This window comes from Ambystoma mexicanum, chromosome 12 (genome assembly GCF_040938575.1).
Source record: "Ambystoma mexicanum isolate Mex_15411 chromosome 12, UKY_AmexF1_1, whole genome shotgun sequence".
Classification (NCBI taxonomy): domain Eukaryota; kingdom Metazoa; phylum Chordata; class Amphibia; order Caudata; family Ambystomatidae; genus Ambystoma; species Ambystoma mexicanum.
This window is the reverse complement of record NC_090936.1, coordinates 1,035,497,278-1,035,523,049: the sequence shown is the minus strand read 5'-3', so window position 1 is coordinate 1,035,523,049 and position 25,772 is coordinate 1,035,497,278. Positions and strand designations below refer to the sequence as shown.

The following is a 25,772-nucleotide window of genomic DNA, read 5'->3' as shown; positions in this document are numbered from 1 at the left end:
GCTACTCTTCTACGTAGTAAATTAGTAAATGTCACTGAAATGCAGTCAGACAGAATTAAATAAGCTGTAAGGTTGTAAAATAATGCATGCAAGGCAGGCTAAGTCAAAGTAGGTGGACAATGAGGATAACATTCTACGAGGGCAACTGTTATAAGGCTGGTATGCAGATGCCGTCGGACACCCGCGGCACAGGCTTTGAGGTTTTCCTGCACTGCTTGGTTGTGTTAAACCAATGTGTTAAGTAGAGGTCAAAAGCCAAGAAAGTCCTCCAAAAGATCAAGATAAAAGCCAAGCTCTCACTCCAGAATTCTCCAATGCTTTAACAGTATTTTACCTCCCATGCCATACTCAAAGCCTTGTTCGCAATCCATAATCGCCATCCTGTTCCTGACAGATTTATGAATAATTGTTCTGTGACTCATCCGGTTAAGGTTTCGTCAAGGCATTTTAGTTGTTTTTTCTGAGGCCGCTTCTCGCATCTTCCCTTCACGCATAGCCGGGCGTAGAATATATGAATCTGTCATCTCCTTCTGATTTCCCCGGATGTTATAAACTTGGAACGGTTTGCTGTATCCTTGTAACTTGATTTATCTGACAACTGACCAAACACAATATCTTTCTTCGCCATGTACACTTCCTGCAACGGTTCGCCTTGACCTACCTTTGGCTTAGTCACCGTCAAGCTGGCTACAGTATTTTCCTGATTTGTTCAATCGTGTTCAACTGGGCCTTAAAGTGGCAAGGTTGAATTCTATGTTGGTGCAATTCTTAAAATGGCATTTTGTCACATTTGTTTCTTCTGCAACACACATTAGTTCTGCATTTATTTGCCGTCTACCATGGGGCATGCCTGACACATGATTTTTCTACCTATGGTTACACTACAACATGTCCCTACCTATTATATCCATGCTGCCCCTAGATGCGTAGTGAGACCCTCTCTTGGTATGCGCTTTCCTGCCACTTAGTCTATTCTATTTAAAAAGACACACTAATTGTGCAAGGTAATACCTTCTCTGTCCCTACTTGTATAGCAAAGCTAACTATTCTTTGTGCCAGCTGCATTTCCAGGGGATTTAAAAGTGCAGTATCAAATGTGTTCTTTCTGATTTTTATAATTCCGTGTTTTCTGGGAAAGGCAGGGTGGCACCTGCTTTCTAGGCAATAATTGCCCCAATACAAATGCCCAAGGGAATAAGAGTGCATACTCTTCCACTTACTCCATAGGTCAGAAACGTCCAGGCCTTCTAAACCGGAAAGCTGGAAGGAACTACAGGCACTCAAAAGGCTGGGTTTTGATCTCTCGCTCTTCTGGGAGCAAGGCACTGGAGCAGGTTGCCTCGAAGATCTTGAGGCCCATTATGTGTTTTATGAGGATGTTAATGGTTATGTAGGAGGTTGATTTCCTCTTGGGCTGAGGCTGGACCTTTCTGGGAGATAATCTGCGTAATTCAGTACTGTCTACTTTTATCAGCCTTGACAGCAGTTGCCTCGCTAAGAGGGCTGCACAGGAATCTCGGGTTCAGAATGGGTTTAGTGTTGGCTTTCCAGCTTAAAATGTGCAGATCTACATTTGTTGTTGTCCCTTTTCCGGACGCGAGTTCAACCGATTGCCACTCACATGTACTTAATTATTTGAGTGTTTCAGGTGTGCTACATGTCGGATGCTTTACAACCGTTGTCGGTTTTACCCTAAGTGACATACATTACAACTTAACAAAACATGGCATGGTATGGCACAATATCGCATGACGTATCATAATGTGCTAGTGTAACAAAACCGCCATTCTGTCCAAAAATTGAGGGTAGGTGGAATAAATGTATAAATAAAGCGGCAAGAAAACTTTGCAAAACTCCCTTAAAAGCCGAAAATGGCCTTCAGTAACACAATAGAAATTTGAAAGAATATAAATTAACACAAGGATGCAAATACGTGGAAGACCAGCAGGAGTGTGTGTGTGCGCCTAGTTGAGGGAAGGAGCAAGTGGGGGATTACGCCACCAGTGCAGAGGAAAGGCGTACATTAAATAGTCAATTCATACTTTGTCAGGCCTGAATCCATTTGATAAAAAAATACGTAGAGCTTAGTGGTCCAATATTATATAACTTGCCCTAGCGCACGCATGCAAGATGATGGCAGGGAGGACATACATAAGTAGCTAAGCACATTGCACAAAATGAACAAAAGTTGCTTCCAAACGAAATAGTCTTTGCTACAAAAATGAAAATTTGGAAGTAAGATTTAAAATAAAACACCAGGATAGAAAGAAGTGCAAGTCCAATGGGAGTGGGGGAGTGATGAGAGGGGACACACTGATCAAGGCAGAAAAAAACTATACATATGTAAACATTTCTAGCAAAAATACATCGAAGGAAAATGCATCAATTTTAACACAGCAATGTTTCATATATGTTACAGCACATGTCCACCCAGCCACTCTTGTGATGAACTTCCACTCTGTAAGATTTTTTCTGTGTCTCAGTCCAGGTAACTCAAGATTCAAATGGGTTATTTCATCACCCAGATTCCTCTGATATTCTGTCTCCAGGGCCAGCTGCCTTTGGAAATTGTATCCACCAATGGGCATAGCTCCGCTCGGCACAGTTCCGGCACCGCATGCCATATGCAACTTCTCGGCCAGTGAACCGTTGCGACCCATGACATCAGTTCCGAATTTCTCTATACTCTGTATGCTTCTGGAACACCGCTGATTACAGCAGTTTTTCAACTGTAATGCCTAATCCTGGGAAGGCACCCGGGTTCAAACCTTGCGTGGACTGCTGAAGACGGAGGTCTGACTCCAACCCATAAAGAATCTGATTATACGGATTGGGCGGGGATCACGCCCCGCTGGATTGCAGGTTATGTCAGTCTATGCATCCTACTGCCCTTCAGGAGCGTGCCACAACTCTTTGCCTTATGCACAGAAAGATGATGATGGGACGCCTTCAACGTAACCGGATGTGGAGTACAGAGACAGAGACCAGGCCTTGAAAGAGAAAAAGCACCGCAAGAGGTCCCCCTACCCAAGCCATGATCGCTCTCCTTCAAAGAAGAGGAGCCAACCACCCAGGGACACTATAAAGGGTTTGTCCCAAAGGTTACAGTTCCCACCCAAACAGCCGGTCTCGAGGAATGCAAAGAGTTTAGGCTAAAGATGCTGGACATCCTTGCCCTGGTGCCAACAGCTTTGCCACCATACCGTATTTGGCCGAGCAGGGACCCATTTGCCAGACTGCCCCCACATGCCTATGGGTGTGGCCCCTGTCCCAAAGGACTCTGAACCAGACGAGTACTGGGTGGCGAGGCATCAGGTCGCCTCGCCACCAGTGCATCTCAGGAGTATGGTACCCTTCCAATGGACAAATTCATGTCGTAAATGTCCACAGTCTTCTAACTTAACATGATCGTAATTTGTGGCCAGCCACAAATGATCATCAAATAGGGTTTGATTCTGAATTGTTTGAAAAAAGTGTCAAACCTATTTCCCTACTACCCTTACTCTCCATATTCATGGAAAGAAGCACCTGCAAACATATATGGATGTGATTGTCTTTTAACTATTACGTTAATTCTTATGATTGGCTACGATATGGAGGAGCGTTGACTACTCTACGGGATTCTCTTCTAGTTGGATTTAGCTGTTGGAGGGGGGCAACACTGTATTTCATTTTTAGACCTTTCTCAAGCGATCATTACCTTGGGCTGCCCTGCTCTTGCAGCATTCGCGTATCCATGGCTGGGGTCTCCTGTCTGCTGTCCAGTTGCGATTTTGGGGGCGGGGGTTTTTGTTGCCAAAATATGATTGGAACTTGTTTTCTTCCTGGATTAACGTCCTGAAACAAGCAGAGTCCCAGAGACTCTTCCGTTTTCACCTGTTGTGTTGAGAAGCAGGACTTTTTCAACTTTCCTGCCATGCATGGCCAGTGGTTCACAGTAGTGTGCTTGCCAAGTAAGGTCCATTTTCACCATGCACTTGAGTAAAGACTAAGCCCAAAGCTTCCATTATGGATCCAAATTGAGAATTTTTCGAACTGGAAATGGGATATATTCTTGAATTGAAGCCACAAGACAATGTGTATCCATATAATGTGTGTAATGGAATATGTAAAGAGCCCATGGCTACCTGGGAGTGGGTGAATGAACAGCAGAAAAGATACAAGTCGTTGTGAAGTTTTCACATCACAAATGGGACTTGTCCTAGACGGATGGAAAGACTTCTGCCTCTAGTGAAGGCTTTCCATCGCCATCGTGGCTGCTGGTTGTGACCTGACCAGTCACTGGCAGCGGTGCCACTGTTAACTGGCGGCGATTTGATCTCTGACAGGGCATTGGTTATCCCGATAATCAGCAGCACTCCGACAACTCGGATGAATGCAGCCCGTGGAGCGGAAAATGGTTCCCTTCTTTTGCGTTCCTAAAACTCAATAGCTCATTAACCAGCCTTATTTACACGAGGGCGTTTAATTGAATTCCTGGTCCGGGTATTGATTGGCATGCTTGCCTACCTGGCTGCTCTCAATGCTTTGCTAATCCCAGTCAATGCGATGGGTGTCCAGGGAACGGGGGGGCATTCTGTGCAAAGGGAGCCTCTGGGCCCTGCCATGGTGTCACTTGGGAAGTTTCATTGGCGACTGGGAAGCCCTGCTCCCTAAACGTGTAAGCAATGTATTCTTAACATGCGAACAGTGGATCACATGGGGCTCTCTTAATACGAGTGGGCCTGCAGTTGATCACAGGGCAAGACATGTATTTGGGTCTAGGCGGAAGGGTATGTTGCTATATTTATGGTAGGGACTGCAGAGCGAGAATTAGCCTATTGAAAGGGCACCGTACTATGTCTTTAATAGGACGTTGGTCCCATAAGCCATTCTTAAAGCTGTGCCAGAGGAAGGGAGGCTAGCGCTCACTCCTCATCAAACCATCCCACTCAGTCTTTCTATCACCTCGCTCACGTCAGCCACAACAGGATTCTCAAAAAGCTCTGCAAACATTCCCACCTATGAGCCTTCAAAAAAATGCTTAGCCACTCCAGTCTGCCCCAACAATATCTAAACTGATTCCGAAAGTTGGCATTCCTTACCTTCTCTGTGTGCCTTCAGCCACATTAGCCACTGTCCGTTCTTGAGTTGGCCAAGAGGTTTGGCAGTCCCAGAATTGCAGCTCTAGACTGTTTTGTGAGCGAAATTAAACGTACTTTCAGGTAAAAGCATACACACTGCAAGGGTCCATTTGAGCACATATTGCGATCATCACACAACGCTTGTAAAATAGCCAATTACCACTCTGAGACTGCCTTCACATACATATTCTGTTCGTCTTCAGACACCTTAGAATGTACCTTCCTAGTTTTTGCAATCCTGACCTAGGATCTACTATGGCTGGGTCAGCATGCATCCTACTGTCGCACACTATCCTTCTTTTAACCTGCCCCCACCCCCATTTCAACCCCCATTTGTTTAATCTTTCTACAACTTCTTTACTCCTTCCCATTTCATCTTCTCCGCATAGTGCGTTTTGGATACCCCAGGAAGGTGTACAATATCCCATCTTTCAGACAACCCTTGGTGCTTTGAAACCACCTTGTTGGTGATTTTGCCCAGTATAAAAGGTTTCTCACGTGCTCTATTGGCAGACCAGAGAACTTGCTAAAAATGTCTCACATTGTATTCCTTGGCTCTACGTGTTGCCAAAATGATTGGCTATATACCCCCGAGCTACAGTTGTGGAAGTAGTTGAATGTTAGCGCCAGAGTCACTCAGCTAGAATAATTGTGATCAATTCTGTTTTATATAATAACATTGTGTGGAATTCTATTAACATTGCCATTTGTAAAACCCCTTTTACAAACCAGTCTGTACATGTTTGCTTCTTTGGTTTTGTATATCGTTCTGAAGATGGAAGTGTGTATACTCCGGTCCCCACGTGACTGGTGTTGAGCTTTAGACTGAACACATCAAAGCTAATCTGAAGTAGTGGATCGAGCCACAGGCTCACATTGTACAGCAAGGGATCTTTTTTCTGGCTACTGGGTTGATCCATTATCCTGGCTATACTGCCTCGTGCCAAGCGCTCAACCCACTATGTCCAGGTCAGAGAAGGGCACAGGTAGACTCCACTCCCGAACTCCTTCAGATGAGGTTCGTCAGGTGGTGTTCATGCTGATCGTTATTGCTAAGACTGTGACTGCAGCAAGAGGTGTTTGTTACCTATATATCGCACAGCTGAGCTTTTTAATTTTTTAGTTTTCTTTTTCCAGTTATTGCTGCTCTCATACGTAAAGGCAAAGACTATATGGTCAATGGGGAAGGTGTCTCTTTTGCCTCCTAGTAGCCTTTCACGTATTTTTTGGAGTCATTGGATCCTGCCTGTATGGCATGGACAACCCCTCTGAGGCGCTGGGGTTCTCCTTCTCTGACAGCAGTACTTCCTTTGGCCGTGATAGTTTGAGTTCTGTTGGGTGGTCTCGACGTTTGCGGTCTACACCTTACACTCCAGCAAAAGATTCCTGTATGCCAGGCTGTCTCAGAGAGCTTGTGGTCCTGCACCAGACCTTCAGTCAAAACTGCTCCTCATGATGTGTTCTATATCCCATTCCTGAGCCTTACTGCACCTTGCTCTGCAGCAGCACCAGACTACTGACGCCTAGGTTATGCCTCCTAGTTTGACCTGCAGCACCAGAATCTTGACCAGTGAAATACTTTTTCAGACCCATTAAACCCTCCCACCACCACTCCGTTAGGGCCTCCTCTCGGATTCTTGCACACCATAGGCAGACCAAAGTCCAGCAGTACTAAAGGTATGATATTTCATTCTTACTCCTACGTCCTGTCCCCTTTCCTCCATAGTTCATGGGCATCCCTCGCTAAGGACAGGAACTGAACCTTTTATTTTTGCTTTAAATTTAAAGGCACGCAGATGCGTGGTCCCAGGAGCGTGCACCCTGCTAACTCCACCCTTGTGGTGCCTCACCCCATTCCTCTTTTCTGCGTCGACTGGAGCAGACTTACTTAACGATTGGGCTAGTGGTTGAGCCATTTTCCTTCGTAATTCCATGTGCCAACAATTCCCCAGGAAAGATATTTCCAATTTTTTCTTTGTTTTTGTATTTTCGCCGGCCTCCGGTGCCTCGCCTCTGCAGCGCATGTCAGTCCATGCAGGTTTTAGTTGGTGCCCGTCATGCGATGGGTCGTTCCCGGCGTCAGATTCTCACGTGCTCTATCTCCAGTGCTTGGGTGAGGATCACTGTTGGGAGGGCTGCTCCGCGTGACACTTAAGAATAGTCTGGCCAGGTGGAGTTTTTTTCCAGATGACCGCCGGAGCAGTTAAAAAGAATACGTGCCTAGGAAGAAGAGGCTTAAGGTGGTTAGTACCCTTTTTAACAAGGTACCCAGCAAAGGAGATTCCTTTCCTGGGAATACCCTAAGTGGGAGGGAGTGTGCAGATCCTGGAAACAGTCAGGGGCCCGAGGCTCCAAGAGCTACCGGCCTTCAGGCCAAGGTGTTGCAAAATCTTACCGGGTCCCAGGCTGAGAGCGGGTGTACTTCCAAGGGGCATTGCCCTGACGCAGGGTCCAGGCCCGGGGGGGGTCAGGGGAGGTGTGCCATCTTCATGTAAGGGCACAAGCCAGGGGCTACACACCTTCCAGGTCGGTACCCGAGGTGCGAATGAGTACCGTGCAACAGCTAGAGAGCAACCACGCGCGTACTCGTGCAGGGTTCATCGCTGGACTCCAGTTTCCCACTCATTCATGCTAGGACGGGCAGAATTTCTGCTTCGTAGACAAAATGGCACCAGCCCACAGCATGCCCACAACACCAGACCATTAATCCCCTGCATGCGAGGAGCATTAAAAAAAAAAAAAAGTATGACCATAATGTGGTCCCAGCAAATGGCAGGAGCACTTAAAGGCCTCATAAAGGAGGTGATGCCAGTGCTGCCTCCTACTCTGGCTTAACCACCAACTCGGGTGCAAGTACTGCTGCCATCACTCCCTCTGACTCTGCTACAGGTATGGCCACCAGCCCCGATACCGGTGTCCCCGCAGCCACCACAGAGGGCAAAACCAGAGGCCCAGCTGGAGCCGGCTTCCCAACACCCAGACACCACAGGACAAGGCCCCGATCAGGGAGGGTGCAGATTCTCCTGAGATAAACGAAGAAGAGGAAGCAGAGGGATCAATACCTGCTAGAGCCTTTCATGACAGGCTAGCAGGATTGGCGGAGTATTTGGGAATACCGCAGCTTCAGCAAAAACAGGCAGGGGTCTTGGCAGAGGTGCTATTGTTGAGGGCATCCACGAGGTCGGAATACCTCTTCAAAAAGATGTGGATATCTTGGACAAAAGGGGCTGGTCCAAGCCTTGTACTACACTGCTAGATGTGGTGTATAGACAGGCAGACATCAACACCATCCGCTATATGTGCAGCTGCATTTGTCAGTGATAGCAGCTGCGTCAATTCTGCAGGCGTCTACTACCACTATGTCGCTGTTAGCAAAGGAAGAAAGGACGCTGAAAGCCTTTGGGGGAAAAAGGAATACCTTAATGCGGCCTACATCTTAGGTAAGCAAATGCAGACACCATGCTGGTAGCCGCTAACCAATGGCTATGGAGAGAGATCTCGGATTTTCTGCCAGAGCTTCTTATACATAAACATGCCACATTCAAATCGGGGCTAGCGGAAGCCAAGATGGTGCAGGACATGATGGAAGCAGCTGTGGCCTATATAGACCCGGTCATGAGGCACTACTAAGTTTAATGCAGAGGTCCAAGAGTGGATTATGGACCTCCCGTTCAATGAGGTGGAGTTATTCCATTCCTCAACGGATGAGGAGATTAACAAAAATTAGGCGAGCTCCCAGACTGCGAAGTCTGTAGCAAGATTAGCAAAGCCAGCATCTAAGGTCTTTGGTCAGGTTCAAAGCAGAGCGGACAGAGGGAGAACATTTGGTGGTTTCCGTGGGTTTCAGGAACGCAGAGTGCGCCAACACGACAGGTCGCCTAGCCTGCTCTACAGGGGATTCTTCCACTCCCCCCTCCCAAGTTCTGGCCTCAGATGGGACATAAACAATGAGGCGGGCATCCAGGTTCACCAGCTTGCCTTTCACGCTCAGTTCCGGCGTGGGCATTTTGCAAACATGTGGACCATTTTAGTGGTCTCAAAGAGTTTCCGTCTTCTCCTCCCTCTGTTCTCCCCACCCCTTTTGCAGATTGGGACTCCCACTCTTCTGGCAGAGATCTCGGCTCTAGTGGCCAACAAAGCAGTGGAAGAGATTCCTCCCACTCTGAGAGGATCCAGCTTTTACTCAAAGGGTTTTCGCAATTCCAAACAAGAACCAGGCGTGCCTGAGAGTGGTGCTCGGTCTGTCATTACTCAACCTCCATCTACCCCTTCAAAAATTCAAGATGGTTAAGCCGGCACTGATAGCGAAGTCCCTTTGTGGGGGAGAATGGATGTGCGCCCCGGTCTTCAAGGAGGTTTACCTACATGTCCCGATATGGCAGCCTCATCAATGTTTTCTCAGGTTCAATGTTATGGGGCTCCATTTCCACTACAAAGTACTCCTGTTTGGGTTGGATTCAGCCCCTCTGGTTCTTACCAGACTAATTCGGTGGCCTCGATACTCCGATCCGGCAGACACCAGGTTTACCCGTACCTGGTCGACTGGCTAATCAGAGCGACGTCGCCAGCTGTGGTGCAACTTACAGAACCGCATCTCATGGGCATTCTGTATGAGCTGGGGTTCTCAATCAACCAGCACATGTCACTGCTAGGCCCCACTCAGTCATTGGATTTTCTGGGCCTACTGTAGGAGCAAAAGATGTTCCCTGTGGAGGAAAGGATCCACTCTTTGAAGGCTTCCATTGGTCACTTGCTAAGCAGAGCATTGACGACCTCATGATGGTTCCAACACTTGCTGGGGGTCATGGCGGCTTTCCTCCTGGCGTTCCCCTTTACCAGGCCCAAGATGAGAATCCAGTTGCATCTGGCAAGCTGCTGGAACCAAGAGAAGGAACCAGTCTACCGCGAAAACCATACCGGCGGATATGCAACCGGACTGCTGATGGTGGAGAGAAATTAACAGCCTCTCTGTGGGTATGCCTTTTCAGCAACCAAATGCGTTGGGAATGATGACAACTGACTCATCACTAAAGGGCTGGTGGGGGTCCCACCTAGGCAGTCACTCAGTGTACAGGCTGTAGTCATGCATGGACAAGGACAGCCACATAAATGTGTTAGAGTGCAGGACCATACAGCTAGAGTTGAGAGCCTTTCTGCCGCTGATCAGGAACAGGGGAGTCCTTATTCAAAAGGACCGTTCCACATGTATGTATGTATGTATTCAACAAACAAGCGGGAACCAGATCCCCTGTGCAGACTGACAATCCAGATAAGGGAGTGGGCCATCTTGCACGATATCCATCTCACAGCTGTCTATCTTCCGGGGTCAACAACGTGGAAGCAGATGGACTAAGCACACTGGGAAAGGACAACTACAAATGGGAGATATTCCTCCAAGTTCTGGGTGACATATTTTGAGTGTGGGGCCATCAGTCTGGATCTATTTGCCACAGAGGTCAACGGAACTTGCGAACACTTTGTGTCCTGGATGGGCAACGGCAATCGCTCTCTGGAGGTTGCTCTTCACCTGCCCTGGAACAACCTTTGGGCCTATGCGTACCCTCCAACTCCACTAATACAGAGGATAATTCAGAAGTCCAGGACTCCTAGGGTCTTCCCTTCATACTAGTGGTGCCTCAGTGTCCAGTCGGAATCTGGTACTCAGATCTGGTAGGACTGGCATCTCAGGGACCATTTGTACTTCCATTGATGAGAGCCACCCTACTCCCTCAGCATGGGGAGGGCGGTGATACACTAGCCTTAACAGCTTGGTTCTTGAGAATGTGACTCTACAGCACTTATGTTAAAAGAGGAAAATCTGCAAATCATCCAGAAGGCAAGAAAAGACTCCAAAAGGAGTTAATATTAAGGCATGTGGGTAAGGTTCTGTTTCTCAGCAACAGATAACAGGTTAGACTCTATGGCTTGCTTTCTGGACCATGTCCTGTCATTCTCGGTGCACCTGGCAAAATCTGAAGAGCAGGTGTGCACGTGTCACGCCTATCTGGCAGCTGTAGGGGCATACAAAAACTCTAACTCCACGTACTACTCCATGTCGAATCCAGTGGTGGAGAGACATCTTACTGGTCTGAACAGGCTAAATACGCCAGTTATGCTCCCGCACCCGGTCTGGGATCTAAATATGGTGCTAAACGCACTCGCACATAAGCCATTCGAGCCCATGGCTACGACAGACATTAAGCTGGTCACCATCAAAACGGCGTTGCTGGTTGGTCTCGCATCAGCACGCAGTCAGAGAAATACAAGCGCTAGTTCTGTCTGAACCATACACTATATCTCCACAAGCATAAGGTTGTGCTTTGCACTCATCCAACATTCTTACCAAAAGTGGTCTCATCTTTCGATTTGAACGAGGAGATTGGGCTTCCAACGTTTTTCCCCAATCCATAGTCTGACGTGTAAAGGGTCCTGCACTGTCTCAATGTTAAAAGAACTCTAAAGTTCTACCTGGAAAGGACAGAGGAGCTCTGTAAGTCTGATGCTTTGTTCTTAAGCTTTGGGGGATCCCGGCCAGGCTCTGAAACCTCAAAAGCTTCCATAACAAGATGGATGGTAGCTGCTATTGAAGCTTAGAAGGGGCAGAACAAGGATTTCCCAGCAAATTTACACACGTGTTCAATTAGGGCAATGACAGCAGTAGCGTTCAAAGGCATGTGCTTTGGCAGGTCATCCGCAGGGTGACCAAATGGGTGTCCCCATCTGCTTTTTGTAAGCATTATTGTTTGGACAGAAGCGCAAGGTCAGATGTGGCTTTGGGCCAAGCAGTGCTGATGTATCTATTCGCGTAAGGCTATAGGTCACTTCTCCCATCAGTCGTAATCACCCATGAAGTATGGAGGAAAGGTGATGGGATGTAGGAGTAATTACAAGTTACTTACAGTAGTGACCAACCTACTCCATAGTCCCTTTTCCTCCATATGACCCTCTGTCCTCCCCCGTAAAATGTAGTTTTAATCTGGCCGACACGTAAAAGGGGACTGAGGGGAGGCGGCGGAGTCAGCGGAGCACACACTTCCGAGACCACGCCTTTGCATGCCTTTACATTGAATGGGGAAATGCTTTGGGTGAAAAGTTTCTGTTCCTGCCCCTTGCGAGTGATGCCCATGAGGAATGGAGTAAAGGGGACTATGGACTAGGAGTACGTTAGTCACTATGGCAGAGATGTCATTTAAGGGTTGCCAGGGGTCACACCTGCGACCCCCGAGGCCTCCCTTGCTACCCCTTTTAATTGAGCCTCCTGGGCTCTGGCCAGAAGCATCTTGCTCTTTGTTTCTGGAGTGGCTGGTTTTCTGATGGCTATTGCCAGTAGGATAGCTCCGTGGGATGAGGGCTCGCTGCTGCAATGTGCGTCATCTTCAGGTTGGAGGTTCGAATCCCAGAAAGGTCAACTCAGCCTTTTATCCTGTTAAGGTTGATAAATGAGTACCAACACAAGTTGGGTGTAATTGTATGTATATTTGTTCTATATGAAGCGCTTAAGCACAATAATACATCATTATCGTTTGGCCTTGGACGTCTGCTTGCATTCACAGTAATTTGGTCATATGGGCCTATACTCACTGATATTAACTATACATATGGCGATCCATTCTTGTATGAAATGTCTATCACTTTACAGTAATATCGTAACCATATTTTTCGTAGTGTACTTGGAAACATTGCTATGTGATGCCACTTCCTGTTTTGCCAAGGGGTGGAAGGTTGTGTTCAATCGCTTCCTGTGATGTCACTTCGGGGTGGGGGGGAGGGTTCGAATGACATCACTGCTTGTGATTTCATCAGAGGTAAAAGGTTGTGTGATGTCGCTTCCGCTACCCCTGGCCATTTGGTGAAATGACGTCCCTGCACTACGGTGAATAACTTGTCATTTCTTTGCCATGAGTGGTGTGCAGGCAGATGAGCCTCCTGGCTCTCTCCTTTCATGTACTCCCGAGCGTTGGGGCTGCAAGAACCCGAACATGGAGACGCTTGAGTTAACCCTTCCTAGCAACCAAAACATAAAAGTGGTGGGGCCAGCTTCTAAGGATATGTTGGGGCAGTGCCAGGATAAAACAATTTAAGCAATCCGGACCAACCACTACTGTGCAGCCCTTCTAGGAGTTCATTGAAGCCAGCTTCTTTCTGATTGCCAAATGTTACTGAGTTATGATACAATTGTGTGAAAAGTAAGGATGTAGATTGCCAAGTATATTTTGTGGGAAATGTTATCCCTAGTATAACCACAACACCAGAGTGCACCTTTTTATGGAGATGTTGACCTACTAAGGAGAAACATTTAATTTTCAAAAGCTCCTTCTGTTTGGCCCCTTCACCGTTACAGACCAGAATACAGAATGATTGCGAATTGCATCAGCCGCCGCCTCCTCCTCCTGCCTTTGAGCTCTGCAAACAGGTTAGGTTTCCCAAATATCCTTCAAGATTATCCATGACATACATGTATATATAACAGACCTATGTGGAAAGCATTTATGCTTTTGGTCATCTTGATTAGTATTAAGGTGTATAATAACCCCAGTTGGTATCTTCACATGAACATCGCAAATGCGGTGTTAATGCATTACTTCATCCTGAATATGACCATTTGCTGCAACTGTCCGTTGAGAGATACCAGCCCACATTAGAGTACCGCAGGTTGTTGCATCACAATTACCCCATAGACGTTGCACGGGTGGTGCCCCTACTGGGGTGTTCCCACGGCCACACTAAATGTATGCTCCAAGTTGCCAGTTATCAACATCCTCACCTCCTATGTTCAAACATACAGTACGCATCCGAACTCGCACGTAGCAACTGAATGATCCCACCTCCTCCCCGTGCCCCCCTGACCCCGAACAGCCATCCAACTTAAAAACGCTACATGTTTCCAACTTGCAGCAATCCCGGACAATGCATTGTAGCATCCCAGGCACAAAAGGCTGCCCTTCTGGATACAAATGCCTCGATGCTCTCAACAAAACGCACAAACGGGTCTGCACAAAGTGCTCCTTAACTGCACGCATCAACACAGCACAAAGCTAGCTTGCATTTTCTTTCTCTTTCTCCATTAACCTAGCCCACTCACCTCTGTTTCAGATTTACCAATGCATGGAGACCATGCAAATAGCAGCAGGGCGCACTGTATGAAACACAATAACCTACCTACTGGGGATCTCGCGTGCCAAGTGCCCACTTGGCAGGGCATGCTCACTTAGCCACAGCAGGTGGCTTGGGGGTGGGGCCGGCCTTGGGGCATCTGGGCAAAGTGACCGTTGGCCCTGGCTACAAGTCATGGTGAGTACCCACTGCCTGTCGCTCGATGGCGTAAGACCATTCTCTGAGACAAATGCCCACGTGGCATGGTGATAAACCATTGCCCAGAAGTACTACAGGTGACTTTGTGGGAGTGGATCGGCGCTCACAGCAGGGCAAAAGGCAATCTGCCCAGAGCAATGATAGTGCTGATCTTTGGTGGGAAATGCTCAGATTACTTACTGGTAATCTTCATTGCTCCAAATCCAGGTTTTCGTCGTCGGTCAATACGCATTCTGGCGACTGGGACGAGGAGGAAGTGTCTATCAGGCTGTGACGTACTCATGCCTTTTATTCACAAAGTCACGTTTTAAGGACAGTATTCTGATTTGAAAAGGCATCTGGTGGTAAAGGTTTGATGTATTGAGAGATGTGTGGCAACGTGTAGAGGTTGAGAATATTTTTTGAGGGATTTGTACCCAGTTTCCTTTTTCACCTTAGCAGTAGGACCTTAATGTGAACCACGCTAGAAAGAAAAAATCGCATGCCATGACTCGCAGTCTCTCCGCCTTTCCCCGTTTTTTCGTAACATGGCGTCCCCTCCTAGTCTTTTGTTTTTAATGTAAGTGTATGAACTCGCCTCTGTTAAATATGGATTCTGCCATGTTGCGCCATCCATCAGGCTGTCAGAGGTGCTCCCCTCTCTAGGTGCGGCAGGATTAGAGGCGTGCGAGGGCCGCCTACGAGGCGCACGCTCTCGCGGCCAGAGGGCGATTATGGAGGCGCGCAAGGTGAGAAATGGCATCCGCGTGCTGTCCTTTCCCATTCACTTACATTCCCCGCCCCCAGGGTCTTCTCAAAACTCAATCCCACCCGGTGCCCGTGGTGCGAACACCTTGCGCGCATTACCATTAACATCTATACACAATAGGCTCTGTCAACCCGTGGTTGCGTAGGGCCGCGATGACCAGGTCAAAGGTCTCCTCCAGCACCGTTCAAATAAAATCTGGTTTGGTTCATGAGTTTTTATTGGTGGCCGTGAATGACGCGCACACTGGTGCGATCGGTGCAGGCGTGCTCGATTTATGTACACACTGCTTAATCTGCAGACTAAGCACATAATATTTAGGACAGCTGTGTAAGGGAAAAAGCCATCCAAATGGGCCTTGGTATGACCCTTGCTTGTTGTCAGTTGCTATCCGTCTATTCAGAACCAGTGGATAGCGTGTCACTGTGCCCAATGTGTTCACTATACAGGGAGAAGCAAGGATGACTGGACTGGGCTCAGTGGTACATTTTTTTGCGATGCATTTGTAAGGTTACGCGTACTAATGAAAATTAAAAAATGGCAACAACAAATCTAGATTTCCAAAAATCATTTGTTTGCAATTCTGACCTGGTGATGAAATAATCGGCTTTCAACTGTGGCCTCTGAGTTAAGTTTCTACGTTTGTAACTCTGGAGAGAAGCACAATCATAGCAGTTTTGCCAGAACCTTATGTCTTTGGGTGTACTATTAGGTGTGATCTACCAATAGAATTAAAAGAAAGACTGGATTATCATTGAGATTGGGAAACTTGGTTAGAGTTTGTCTCAGCAACTATTGTTTACACCTCAAGGTACGATTCACGGGCATTGCCATACTTCATCTGGCCTGTCTCTATGGGAGGGAAGTCCTGCGTCAACAGCACTGAAGCCCCCTTCCTTCGATGGTGTCTGCACAGGTTTTCTGGGGGACCTGCCTACATCCTGTCGATATGGTGATACCCCAGGCATGGTCTTGCCCATTTTTCCAGACCTCCCTATGCCGGTATGAGCATTGAAGGTTTTCTTGGAGAAAGTATCCTCTTAGTGTCTGTGGGCGGGGACGACATTCAGCTTGTTTGAGAGGGAGAAGTTGGTTCAGGGATGTTGTCGCCCTCCAAATGAGCGACCTGTGTGTAATTCCTTCAACCGGTGTACTACTCGTTCCGCTCCCGCGTCTTGCTGTATTCACAGGTTATCTAGAAACCAAGACTAATGTCTCTTTAACATATTCAACATGTCTTTGTCCTGCTTGATGGTCACATCTGTCTGATGCACCCACCTCCATCATCTTGACTATGTAATCTCCTTCGGTCAGTGTGGCAAGTCTGTCTGTTAGATGGTCAGACCTTGGTCAGGTTGATATGCTTGTGAATCTGTCTGACATGCTGGTCTTTCTGAAGTGTTTGCAAAGGTTTGACATGTTTCTCCTTTTCCTTTCAGATCATGGAGTACATCAGTGCACAGGAGGCAGCCAAAGCATCCCGGGTAAGCACCCTTCTCTTTTTGCTTCTGGAGACTACCTTGGGTTTTTTTTTCGAAGGGCCTGTTGTGCTTTGGGGGTGTATGAGGATGCAGGCTGCAAGGCCTGCAATGGTGTTTCAAGATGAATGAAAATCTGCCCTCTTTTTAAACCTGTCTGAATAAACTTAAATTGCCTTCGAACAATGCTCATATTAAAAAACATTTTTGCTGGGAGAGAACGAGCGATTTAGATCTACCGAGCTTAGGCCTTGCTGATTACCAATTGCTACACGCCTTTATGCCTTTCCCCCTGCACGTTCCATATCCAAGGTACATCAGTCACATGATCTTGCTAGCTCTGCAGTAACCCAACATGGTCTTCTACTCAACTACTGTCAGATGTCAAGCCTACCGCCTCGGATACTTGGCCCCCTCTCCTGACCTCCCCGCCAAGGAAGGGAACTGCTTCTGCACCACCGCTCCACCCCTATATCGAGGCTCTTAGTAGCCTTATCACTGCACACCTAACTTGTGGTTGCTTGTACCCCCTAACTTATCCACCAATCTTGCAGGGTTTAAAACTATCAACTCCAAGGGTCCTGCGACCACATTCACCCTCTGTTGCGTGTTACATGCGTGTGAAAGAAATCAGAGGACTAATTCTCCACCTCCAGTGTATGTATGAAGATATTGACTTTCACACAATAAATGCGCATGGCGCAGTTTTTGTGTGAAAGTCAATATCTTCATACTGTCCCTCCTAACTTGCTTGGCCCTGTCGGCAGAAAATGTAAAGTTCCTGAAGGCAGCTAGGAATCTGTGAAATTGGGCTCAGCAAGCCTGTAAGTGGCTGGATTTTGCCACTGGTGCATAGAGGAAGACCTTAATCTACTGAAACAAAGGATAGGGCATGTCTACACTTTCATTCCACAAACAGCCAGTTCAGGTATCAAGATGGACTCCTATATAAGTTACTGGTCTGCTTTATGAGCCAGCGTCTGCATGTATCTCCCCAGTCTCTCACATATCAACCTATTGGTTAAGCAACACTCACAACTGGATGCTATAACCTTCACGATCACCTACACATCTTAACTTGAATATTGTCGGGTACCCTATGGTGTACAAGCTATTTGATTTGAGCTTGTCTCTTCAGCCGACATAACGCATGTGATCTGGAAAGCATCTTTCCTGGTGTTCGTTATTTATGTGTGCATATTTATGGGGATCTACGAGCTTTGTAAAGGGGAAGCCTTTCTATGCTTAAAGACAAAGTATGGGTCCCCACTCATACGTCATTTGCCTGAAAGGTAATGACCGAGTTGCATATTAACCAAGAAATATGCCCTCCACCCTTTTTCCCAAACCCAGAAGATGAGGAAAAGAGGTCGCCACAATCTTGGTTACATTTTACTGTGTTGGTGCTTGGGGACTGCATTCTACTACCCTGTTTGTCATATGCAGGTGACCACCTTGGGGGCTAAAGCTCCCAAGACCACCTTTGCCAGTTAATCTCATGCATCTTAAAAGCCTACACAGTTCAGCAAGGTCCACCTTCTTGGGGGCAAGTATGGTCATCGGGCAGGCCTACGGCGGCCTTCCAGAAAACATGCTTCCTCAGAGGGTACATGAAAGGCAGCTACTTCAGCTATGAATTCTGAGTGGACATACCTTTCAGATTGGGCATTTCTTCTCACAGGTTACCTTTCAGAACATATTAAGGGGGGAGAAACCCTCTGCATCTTATGCATTTACTGCCGTCCGTTTGTGAAATAGTTTGATTTAGAATCTCCTATTAGCATGGAGGAAAGGAAATGCGAGGTCTGAGCAATTGAAAGTTACTGTAGTGACTGCTGTGTTTTAGTCACCCTTCCTTCAGACGGCCCTCCCACAATCCCCACTAATAAAAGTAACATGCTACAGCCATGGCACAACTTCCCATTTGTATGTAGGAAATAGTTGTATTTTGTAGGACATTAGTCACCGTGGTGAGTAACCTTCATTTAAAAAATATTCTCACCCTCTGTTGAAATTTGCAGTATTCAGTGCTGAATTTTTGGTGGGGAACGATTTAGGAACTCGATTGTTTTATTTGTTTACATTCCTGAGCTTTACACCTAATTTACTTATGGTTTCTAGGGGACATACTCGTGGTTAATGCCCACTGATGAATCTGAATAATCTGATACCCAGTGATTTGTAACGGGCAAGCCCTATGCTGGAAAAGTGTTATCCCACGGACCTGACTTGGTCAACTTGAAGATAATTGTATCTGGGTGTGCTCTCCTGGAGGGCTGCCTTCTCAATGTCCAAAGGCCAGGTGTAAAGTCTTCAGACCTACCAATACAAAATTCAGTGGTGGCTGAAGACCACCAGGCCCTTCAGTCTGCAAGTTTTGATGCTTGCTCTTTTACGCACAAATGCAACATGGGTCTACAGCCTTGTTTCTTGCTTGCTCTGTACTATAGATGGCCTGATTTTTCCAACTTGTTTGACCTGTTCTGTTTTTTTGCCCCCCCCCCTCTCCAGCTCAACCTGTGGCGCTATGGGGACTTCCGTGCCGATGAAGCTGACGAGTTTGGTTACAGACGCTAGAGACACCCATTCCAAAGAAAAAACTGAAGATGACAAAGATCCTTCCTGCAAGCTTCAATTCCACTAACCTCTGCTCTTCGAACTTTCCACTCCCACCCCAATGCCCCACCGCCCCTTCTCCAGAATCCGAAGCCCTCGCCTTCATCCTCTTGCAGCCATCTTAAACTGCTGGTGAGGTGGAGGGAGAAAATGGAGGAAGAGGAGTGTGTTGTACAGGCTACGACGCGGCTGAGGGCAGATATGCAGTCTTAACCTGCCCCATCATCCAGCTTTGCTGTATCCTAAAGGAAACGCGCCAAGGACTTTTATCAGGACCTGCCAGTTTCTGTAGTTTTGGCCAATGCAGATCTCACCCCTCCCCCAATTGCCGCCTTGTCCAAGCCTTTTAACACATTGTAATCTAGTGAATTGCAGAGCAATATGAAGAAAGACTTTTCTATTTCTCACGGTTGCAGGAAGACGACGCCTTGAAATAACTGTATTTTTAAGATAATTCCTCCACCTTTGTCTCCTGCCCCCACCTCCTTGTCTAGAGGCAAACGTCGCCCCGCCTCCTTCCAGTAATTGTTACTTTTTACGTTGGATTCTGTCGTTTTTATCTGTAATTTCTAAAGGCAACAAAAATGTGATTTTTCTATTTTGTTTGCATCCACGGTATCACTTTGTCTCATGTATTTAATAGCTTTTGAGGATCAATAAAGCTGCTGAGAGCTGTGCAGTGCCTCATTCAACCCTCTCCTTATTAAGCATGCCGGGGGAACCCGTGATGAAGATTTCCCATGTCTCCTAAAAGTAGAATTGCCCCTTAAAGACGAGTGGCCTCCGGATTCCAGAAGCGGCATTCACATTGCATTGCCAACATCTAGGGGTGCAGCAGCCAAGCGAACTGCAAAATAGTCCTCTCTGAGAAGCTCCAATGCTAACGCTTAACTCTGATCGTCCATCGCAGCACAAAGCACTGCTTTGTATGCTCTGCAGTGTAGCAGGCAGGGTGTTTCTAAACCATAGCCCTTCAATCGAAGCTTCGAAGCAGGACATGCAGGTGTCAAATGATGACCCAACATACAAAGTCATCTCATGAAGCTTTGAAACTCTACTGGCAGGGGCATCCTTACCTGAACTCCAGAATGAAATGGAGAGGGCAGGGGAGGAGGGCGGGCATAATCTTCTAAGCTTCAGAACACTGCACACAGCGCCATTCTCCTGTGTCTTCTAGGGCCCAAACAACGCTGGCATCTTTCCCTGAGGTTCAGAGTCCTCCTCATGATCACTTGAACAGACCAGACGATCCCAGCCGTACTGGAGGAGGCAATGGGAAGTGGTCTACTTAAACATGCCACCGACTATCCACAGAGCACTGCAAAACCGTAGCAAACCTCTTCCTGGTCAGTCCGATGCAACAGACATACTTCATGCTATGGGATAATGTGTTAAATTGGACAGGTAGTGGGGTCGGAGTGGGAGCAACGGTTTGGCTGGCTGTTTCATGATGACCCCATTATTGTGTGTGTTGGCTTTGGCGATTTGAACTATGAAAAAAAACTATGTTTAGCTTCATAACCATTGTTGTCTCGAACCAGGAAGCAGAATAGTTTCTCTTACCTACAAAAAAGACCTTGAAATGAAGATGAGGCTATGATCATCCACGTAATATTCATTTTGTGGTTTCCAGCAACAGTCCCCTCTATCCTATTTAATGTGTTCCTATATTACTAATGTGTGCGCCTCTCCCTACATCCCCAACCAAAAGTCTGTTCTCCTCGTAGCATGCTATTTTATGCTGTGCCCCGAAGCAGAGTTGAGCACACAATCACGTGTTTATTTCAGGAGAGGAGGATGTTGTAGTGTGCCAGGCTCTGAATCTTAAAGAGGACGTGCCTTTGTATGTTGGGTTCTGAATCCTATAGTTAAGGACCTCAGTGGGTTAGTTTCAGAAGCTGTAAGAGAGGACACAAAAGTGTTTGGTTCTGTTGCCTTGGTTCTGCAAAGAAACAAACTGGAGAGAGCCCGCCGGAACAGGCTTCATTCGATGCAAAAGGTTGAAAATTGGCCAAAGTACTGGCAGAGCCAGGAATGAGTATGTGCGACTTCGATCTAATGAAATGTAGGAATTCTCGGAGAGGAATTCTGCTGCAGACAGGTTTTCATAGAACCATTATGAAAGGAAGAAATGTAGATCGTGGAAATTGCCAAATCATTTGCCACCTACTACCTGCTCGCCCTGCGTGGCCTATTGCTTTGCTAAAGTTATGGTGTGCCTGCTCAAAGTGAATAACAGCCATCGGGACAGAGAAGCGTATGCCCCTAAGCACTCCTTTAGAACCATATTGATGGACAGTTGAAAGTTTAAACAAATGCGCTGTATGTTATTGAAGCTGTTCAGCGTCAACAAGTACATGTGTCATGCAATGTTACTGCTCGGTCACTGGAGAGACTGCCTCAAGGACATCCTGGTCTTCAGCTACAGCAGATACCAGCTCCAAGATCTGTTGCAGAGATTTAGAAGCCTCCCCATAAATGGCCTTGTGGAAGCAGACAGAACCAATCTGGCCCGTAGTTGAATCCCTCATACCCAGGTGTGGTGCATTCAAGTCCCTGGATTAGCCACTGCAGTCGTCATGAGGGTACTGAACCCAATCGGGTCTACATAGGGGTAAAGCTGCTGGGCATCAGAAAACGGCATTCTCATGCCTTTTGGTAGACCATGGCCTAGATTCTACTCCATGAAGTCACCTTCTTGCCCGGAAAAGAACAGCCTAGCTATTCTCTGTAGGCATTGTTGTTGACTCTGCCCTCACCCCACCTATCTTGTTATTAAAATGAATCCACTGGTCCTTAAGTCCTGCGGGCTTTAAACGTTAGCACTCCGAAAGAGGCAATGGCGCCATGTCCTGGGAAATAACCCCAAGCTTGTGAGCCTTTGGGCTCTGTGATAGTCCCATCTATTTGGGTCTGCCAAACGCAAGGCTCCTGGGCATTGTTTCTCACAACTCTGCTGGCACATGTCCTGCTTAGTGTGCTCAGGGTGTGGGCTCCAAAGCTACCCCTCTCAGTTCGCTGGCACCCAAAGTCCAGCGGCCCCAGAACAATGCCAGGCTGTGGGGAGAGGATTCATCGCTTACTCACACGCTTACACACTTCAATAGATTCCTTTAGGACATTTAACAGCTGCAGTGGCCCAAATTCTGCATGTACCGAATCCCCATCTTCCTTTCTTGTGTGGCTTCTGTAATGGGATTTCAGTGATAATTAACTGATCTAATATTTTGGCACCTGGGTTTGATAGCTGGGTCACAGAGCAATGATTTTGACTGAACGAATATTCACAGACACCACGTAACCTGTTTCAGACAAAAAAATACAACTCCCTAAGCATGGCTGCTCTGTGCAGAGCCCCCCCATTGCATCGCCATTGTGGGTTCTGCCGGCCACTGAAACGGCAAACAATGAGGTGTCTGCTGTCCAGTTGAGTGGACAGGGGGGTTGGTGGATCTCCCAAAGCCCTGCCCCTCTCCTGTTGGGTGGAGAAACAGCAAGACCAACAGGAGAGGAGCAGGGCTTGGGTAGGCATGAGAGCAGGTGCACGCATTCGTGCCAAACCTTGGTTTGGCTGGGTTTTGGCACAGATTGGCTGGCATACCGGGCCACAGTGCAAATATATTATTATTGATGTTTCTTTTCACTGTCTTTGTACCTCGGGAGATGTGAGCACAATTATTTTAGGTTAACCTGTGTTTGACAGTTCTCACTGGTTAACAGTGGCACTTTGAATTCGTGTGTTGTCGAGGAACAAAGGTACGCACCATCCTTATTTATTTGGAGTACACAATCGTTCAGTTCTAAGAAACACCGCTGGGCGCTTGCTTGTAAAGGTTAGAGAGACTAAGAATTAATTGGTGGCTAGGTTTAGAAGCTTTGACAGAATACCCTCATACAAAGGATCTGATGGGCAGAGAACAGTGTGCGTCTGGCTGTGAAGTCCTGAGATGCTGGGAAGTGTTGGATCGGAGGAGGCCGCTGTGCACTGCAGTGGCTTGCGGAGCACAGGTGCAGACTGGGTTTGCTTGGGTGTGAAGCTAAGAGATGGAAGGCTAATATGTGGTCGTTTCTGAAGCTCAGATCTGGATTTCCTTGGCCATTAGGTTTTAAAGGTCTGGGAGAAGAGGACACCGTAATTGGAGTCAACATTTTCATTGAGATAATTAAGGGCGGCGCAGTGATAGCATAGCTCCTTAGTCAACATGGGAGTAGGAAGTGATTATTTGTTTTTCTTCTCGAAGTTCACCTTTAAGCAGTCAGTTCAGGAATAATCTTGCCTGAAATGCAATGTGGATTTGAGGTCACTAGTACGAATCAAAAACGCATCACTTCGCTTGGGTGAATTGAGCAGGTGTTGTCCCTTTAAGAAAGAACCTTGTCTTAAATGAAAGAGCTCATATTTGTAGTTTCTAACAGATTGTTTTCATGGGCTTTAATCTGGATCCAGGTATATCTTTAAAATGGCAGTATTTTAATCCCCATTTTTTAAATTGAAATTTGATAATATAGATCAGTGGTATTCAAACTTGGTGCTTTGCCCCCCTTTAGTAAACATATTGTTGACTGACACCCCAGATGCTTTATGTGCTTATATTTTCTATTAAAAGCAGCCACCATACTTCCTTTTTGAAGAGTCTCGCCCTCACCCCCCCCTCCCACCCCTTGGGCTTCCTTCAGACTCCCCTACGGGGCAGGCCTCACAGTTTGAAGAACACCGAGTAATTTTTGCAATTTTGTTTAGTCTCGGGAGGATAGCTCGGGGGCAACATGCTCGCCTTGGAAGACTGAAAGGAAACACTGCCTGACGCAAGAGTCGAGCTGTATTTAGTTCCTCGTCGGTGGAAGCTGGTTCCTTGTGTAGGGATGTTTGGACCAGTGCCAGCTCACCAATTCTAGTCAACAGTTCTCTCCTTTCTCCTGCAGAACTGGCAGTAGAGCAGGGAACCAGGACATGGGGGTGGTCCCGTGCCAGGCATGAATAGTTCCTCCTGCAACTGTTTCTTTGCATTGTAGTTATGCATTCGTATTGGAAAAAGCATAACGAAAAATTCCAGGATGCAAACTAACACATGAGACCCCATGGTACTCATGACGACAAATGGCAACACAAGAGGGGTAAGGGGTGGTGGAGAACAGAACAGGTGGTAGAAAAAGCAGTGACTGAGCATGAAGGGGAGGCGGGAGAGACGGGCGGTGAGCATGCGAGGAGATAGATTTGACTCACTTCCCGGGTAGACTAAAGGAGAACCAGAATGGGAGGGAAACCAAGTTAAAACAAAAGGAGAATTGGAACGGAAGTGAAATGAGATTTGGAATAAGGAGTAGGAGGACCAAAATAGGAGGATGAGAAAGAGGAAAGACCAAGCTGTAGTGAAAGATGAATAATATCGGGAGGCAGGAGAGAAAATATAAGGCAGAGAGAAAAAAACGGGGAAATTGAAGGCAAGGCAGAATGGAAGGGAAGAGAATACTGGAAAGAGAAGCAAGACCAGTAATGGTAGCTTTGAAGTGATCATCAGAGGGAAGTGTATGGGAAAACAGAGGTAGTTGACGAGACCGGGGGGCAGAGACCATACAGGTGGGGATAGAGCAGGTATATAGCTCACAATGCAGCCTCATAGATGCTGTCACTCTTCTTGAACACATTGAAGCCATCTCAAAAAGCCAAAGCCATCTTTGTAGCTGCATACTAGTGCTGGGTGTGGTGCAGTGGTTGTGTGAGATCAGTAGAATGTGAGCAGTGGCAGCTGGCAAGCCTGTATTTTAAAAAGGTTAATCAAGAAGCGGCCACCGGTTTAAAAAGTATTTTGATAGTTTAAGTGCTTGAAAATCAACTCAAATATTCAACCCTACTTTACATCTTGCAAACTAAGTTGTCCTTGTCACTGTGAATCAGAACCCAATCTAGAACAGTCGTTTAATCTCAACTTGAGAAACCAAGTACCTGCATTCTTAACTCGCAGATCTTCAGAGCTGAACATTAAATGTAATAGTCTCTCAATGCTTTGGAAACCATCACGCAATTGTCTCCGCCTCAGAGCCACCTGAGTAAAACGGACATTGTTTTACCTGTTGGCTCTGCAGCTCAGTGGACTAATCGGCTACAAGAATTTGCGCTTGATGACATGGTCACAGCTTGGAAAACCAAAATGAATGTCATTGAGTTGGGTAAGAAACATCTGTTAGCACAAATCAGTCCCACTGGGTGAACGTACACTATAAGTATACCTATTAAGTTACATTAGGTAGCATAATTGAAAGTCTGTTGTGATTTAATGCTGTGTGTGGGAGATGCTCAATAGATTGCCTTTGTCCTGCAGATCCCCCATCTGATAGATATCCTTATCCAACTCCGCTGCTTTGGAATTTTTTTCGACAGGGGATGTAGTGGACCTCGACTTAGCCGTCGATCCGTGTTGCTCTGTGCTCGATCATTGACTCTGAATCAGGCATCGTATATAAACCGTGTCACTACGCCCCACACCTCGTCCTTTACCG

The 25,772-nt window shown here is 46.9% G+C and overlaps 1 protein-coding gene across 1 annotated transcript in view; it reads left to right on the top strand.

Annotated features, from left to right (window-relative positions):
- SND1 (staphylococcal nuclease and tudor domain containing 1) overlaps positions 1-19,950 on the top strand; it is a 2,477,133-nt gene extending 2,457,183 nt beyond the window's left edge. Inside the window, exons 23-24 of the mRNA XM_069629563.1 lie at positions 16,620-16,664; positions 19,170-19,950. Coding sequence (XP_069485664.1) covers positions 16,620-16,664; positions 19,170-19,235 — 111 coding nt within the window. The 3' untranslated portion in view covers positions 19,236-19,950. The remainder of the gene's footprint in view (positions 1-16,619; positions 16,665-19,169) is intronic.
- Positions 19,951-25,772: the final 5,822 nt, after the last annotated feature.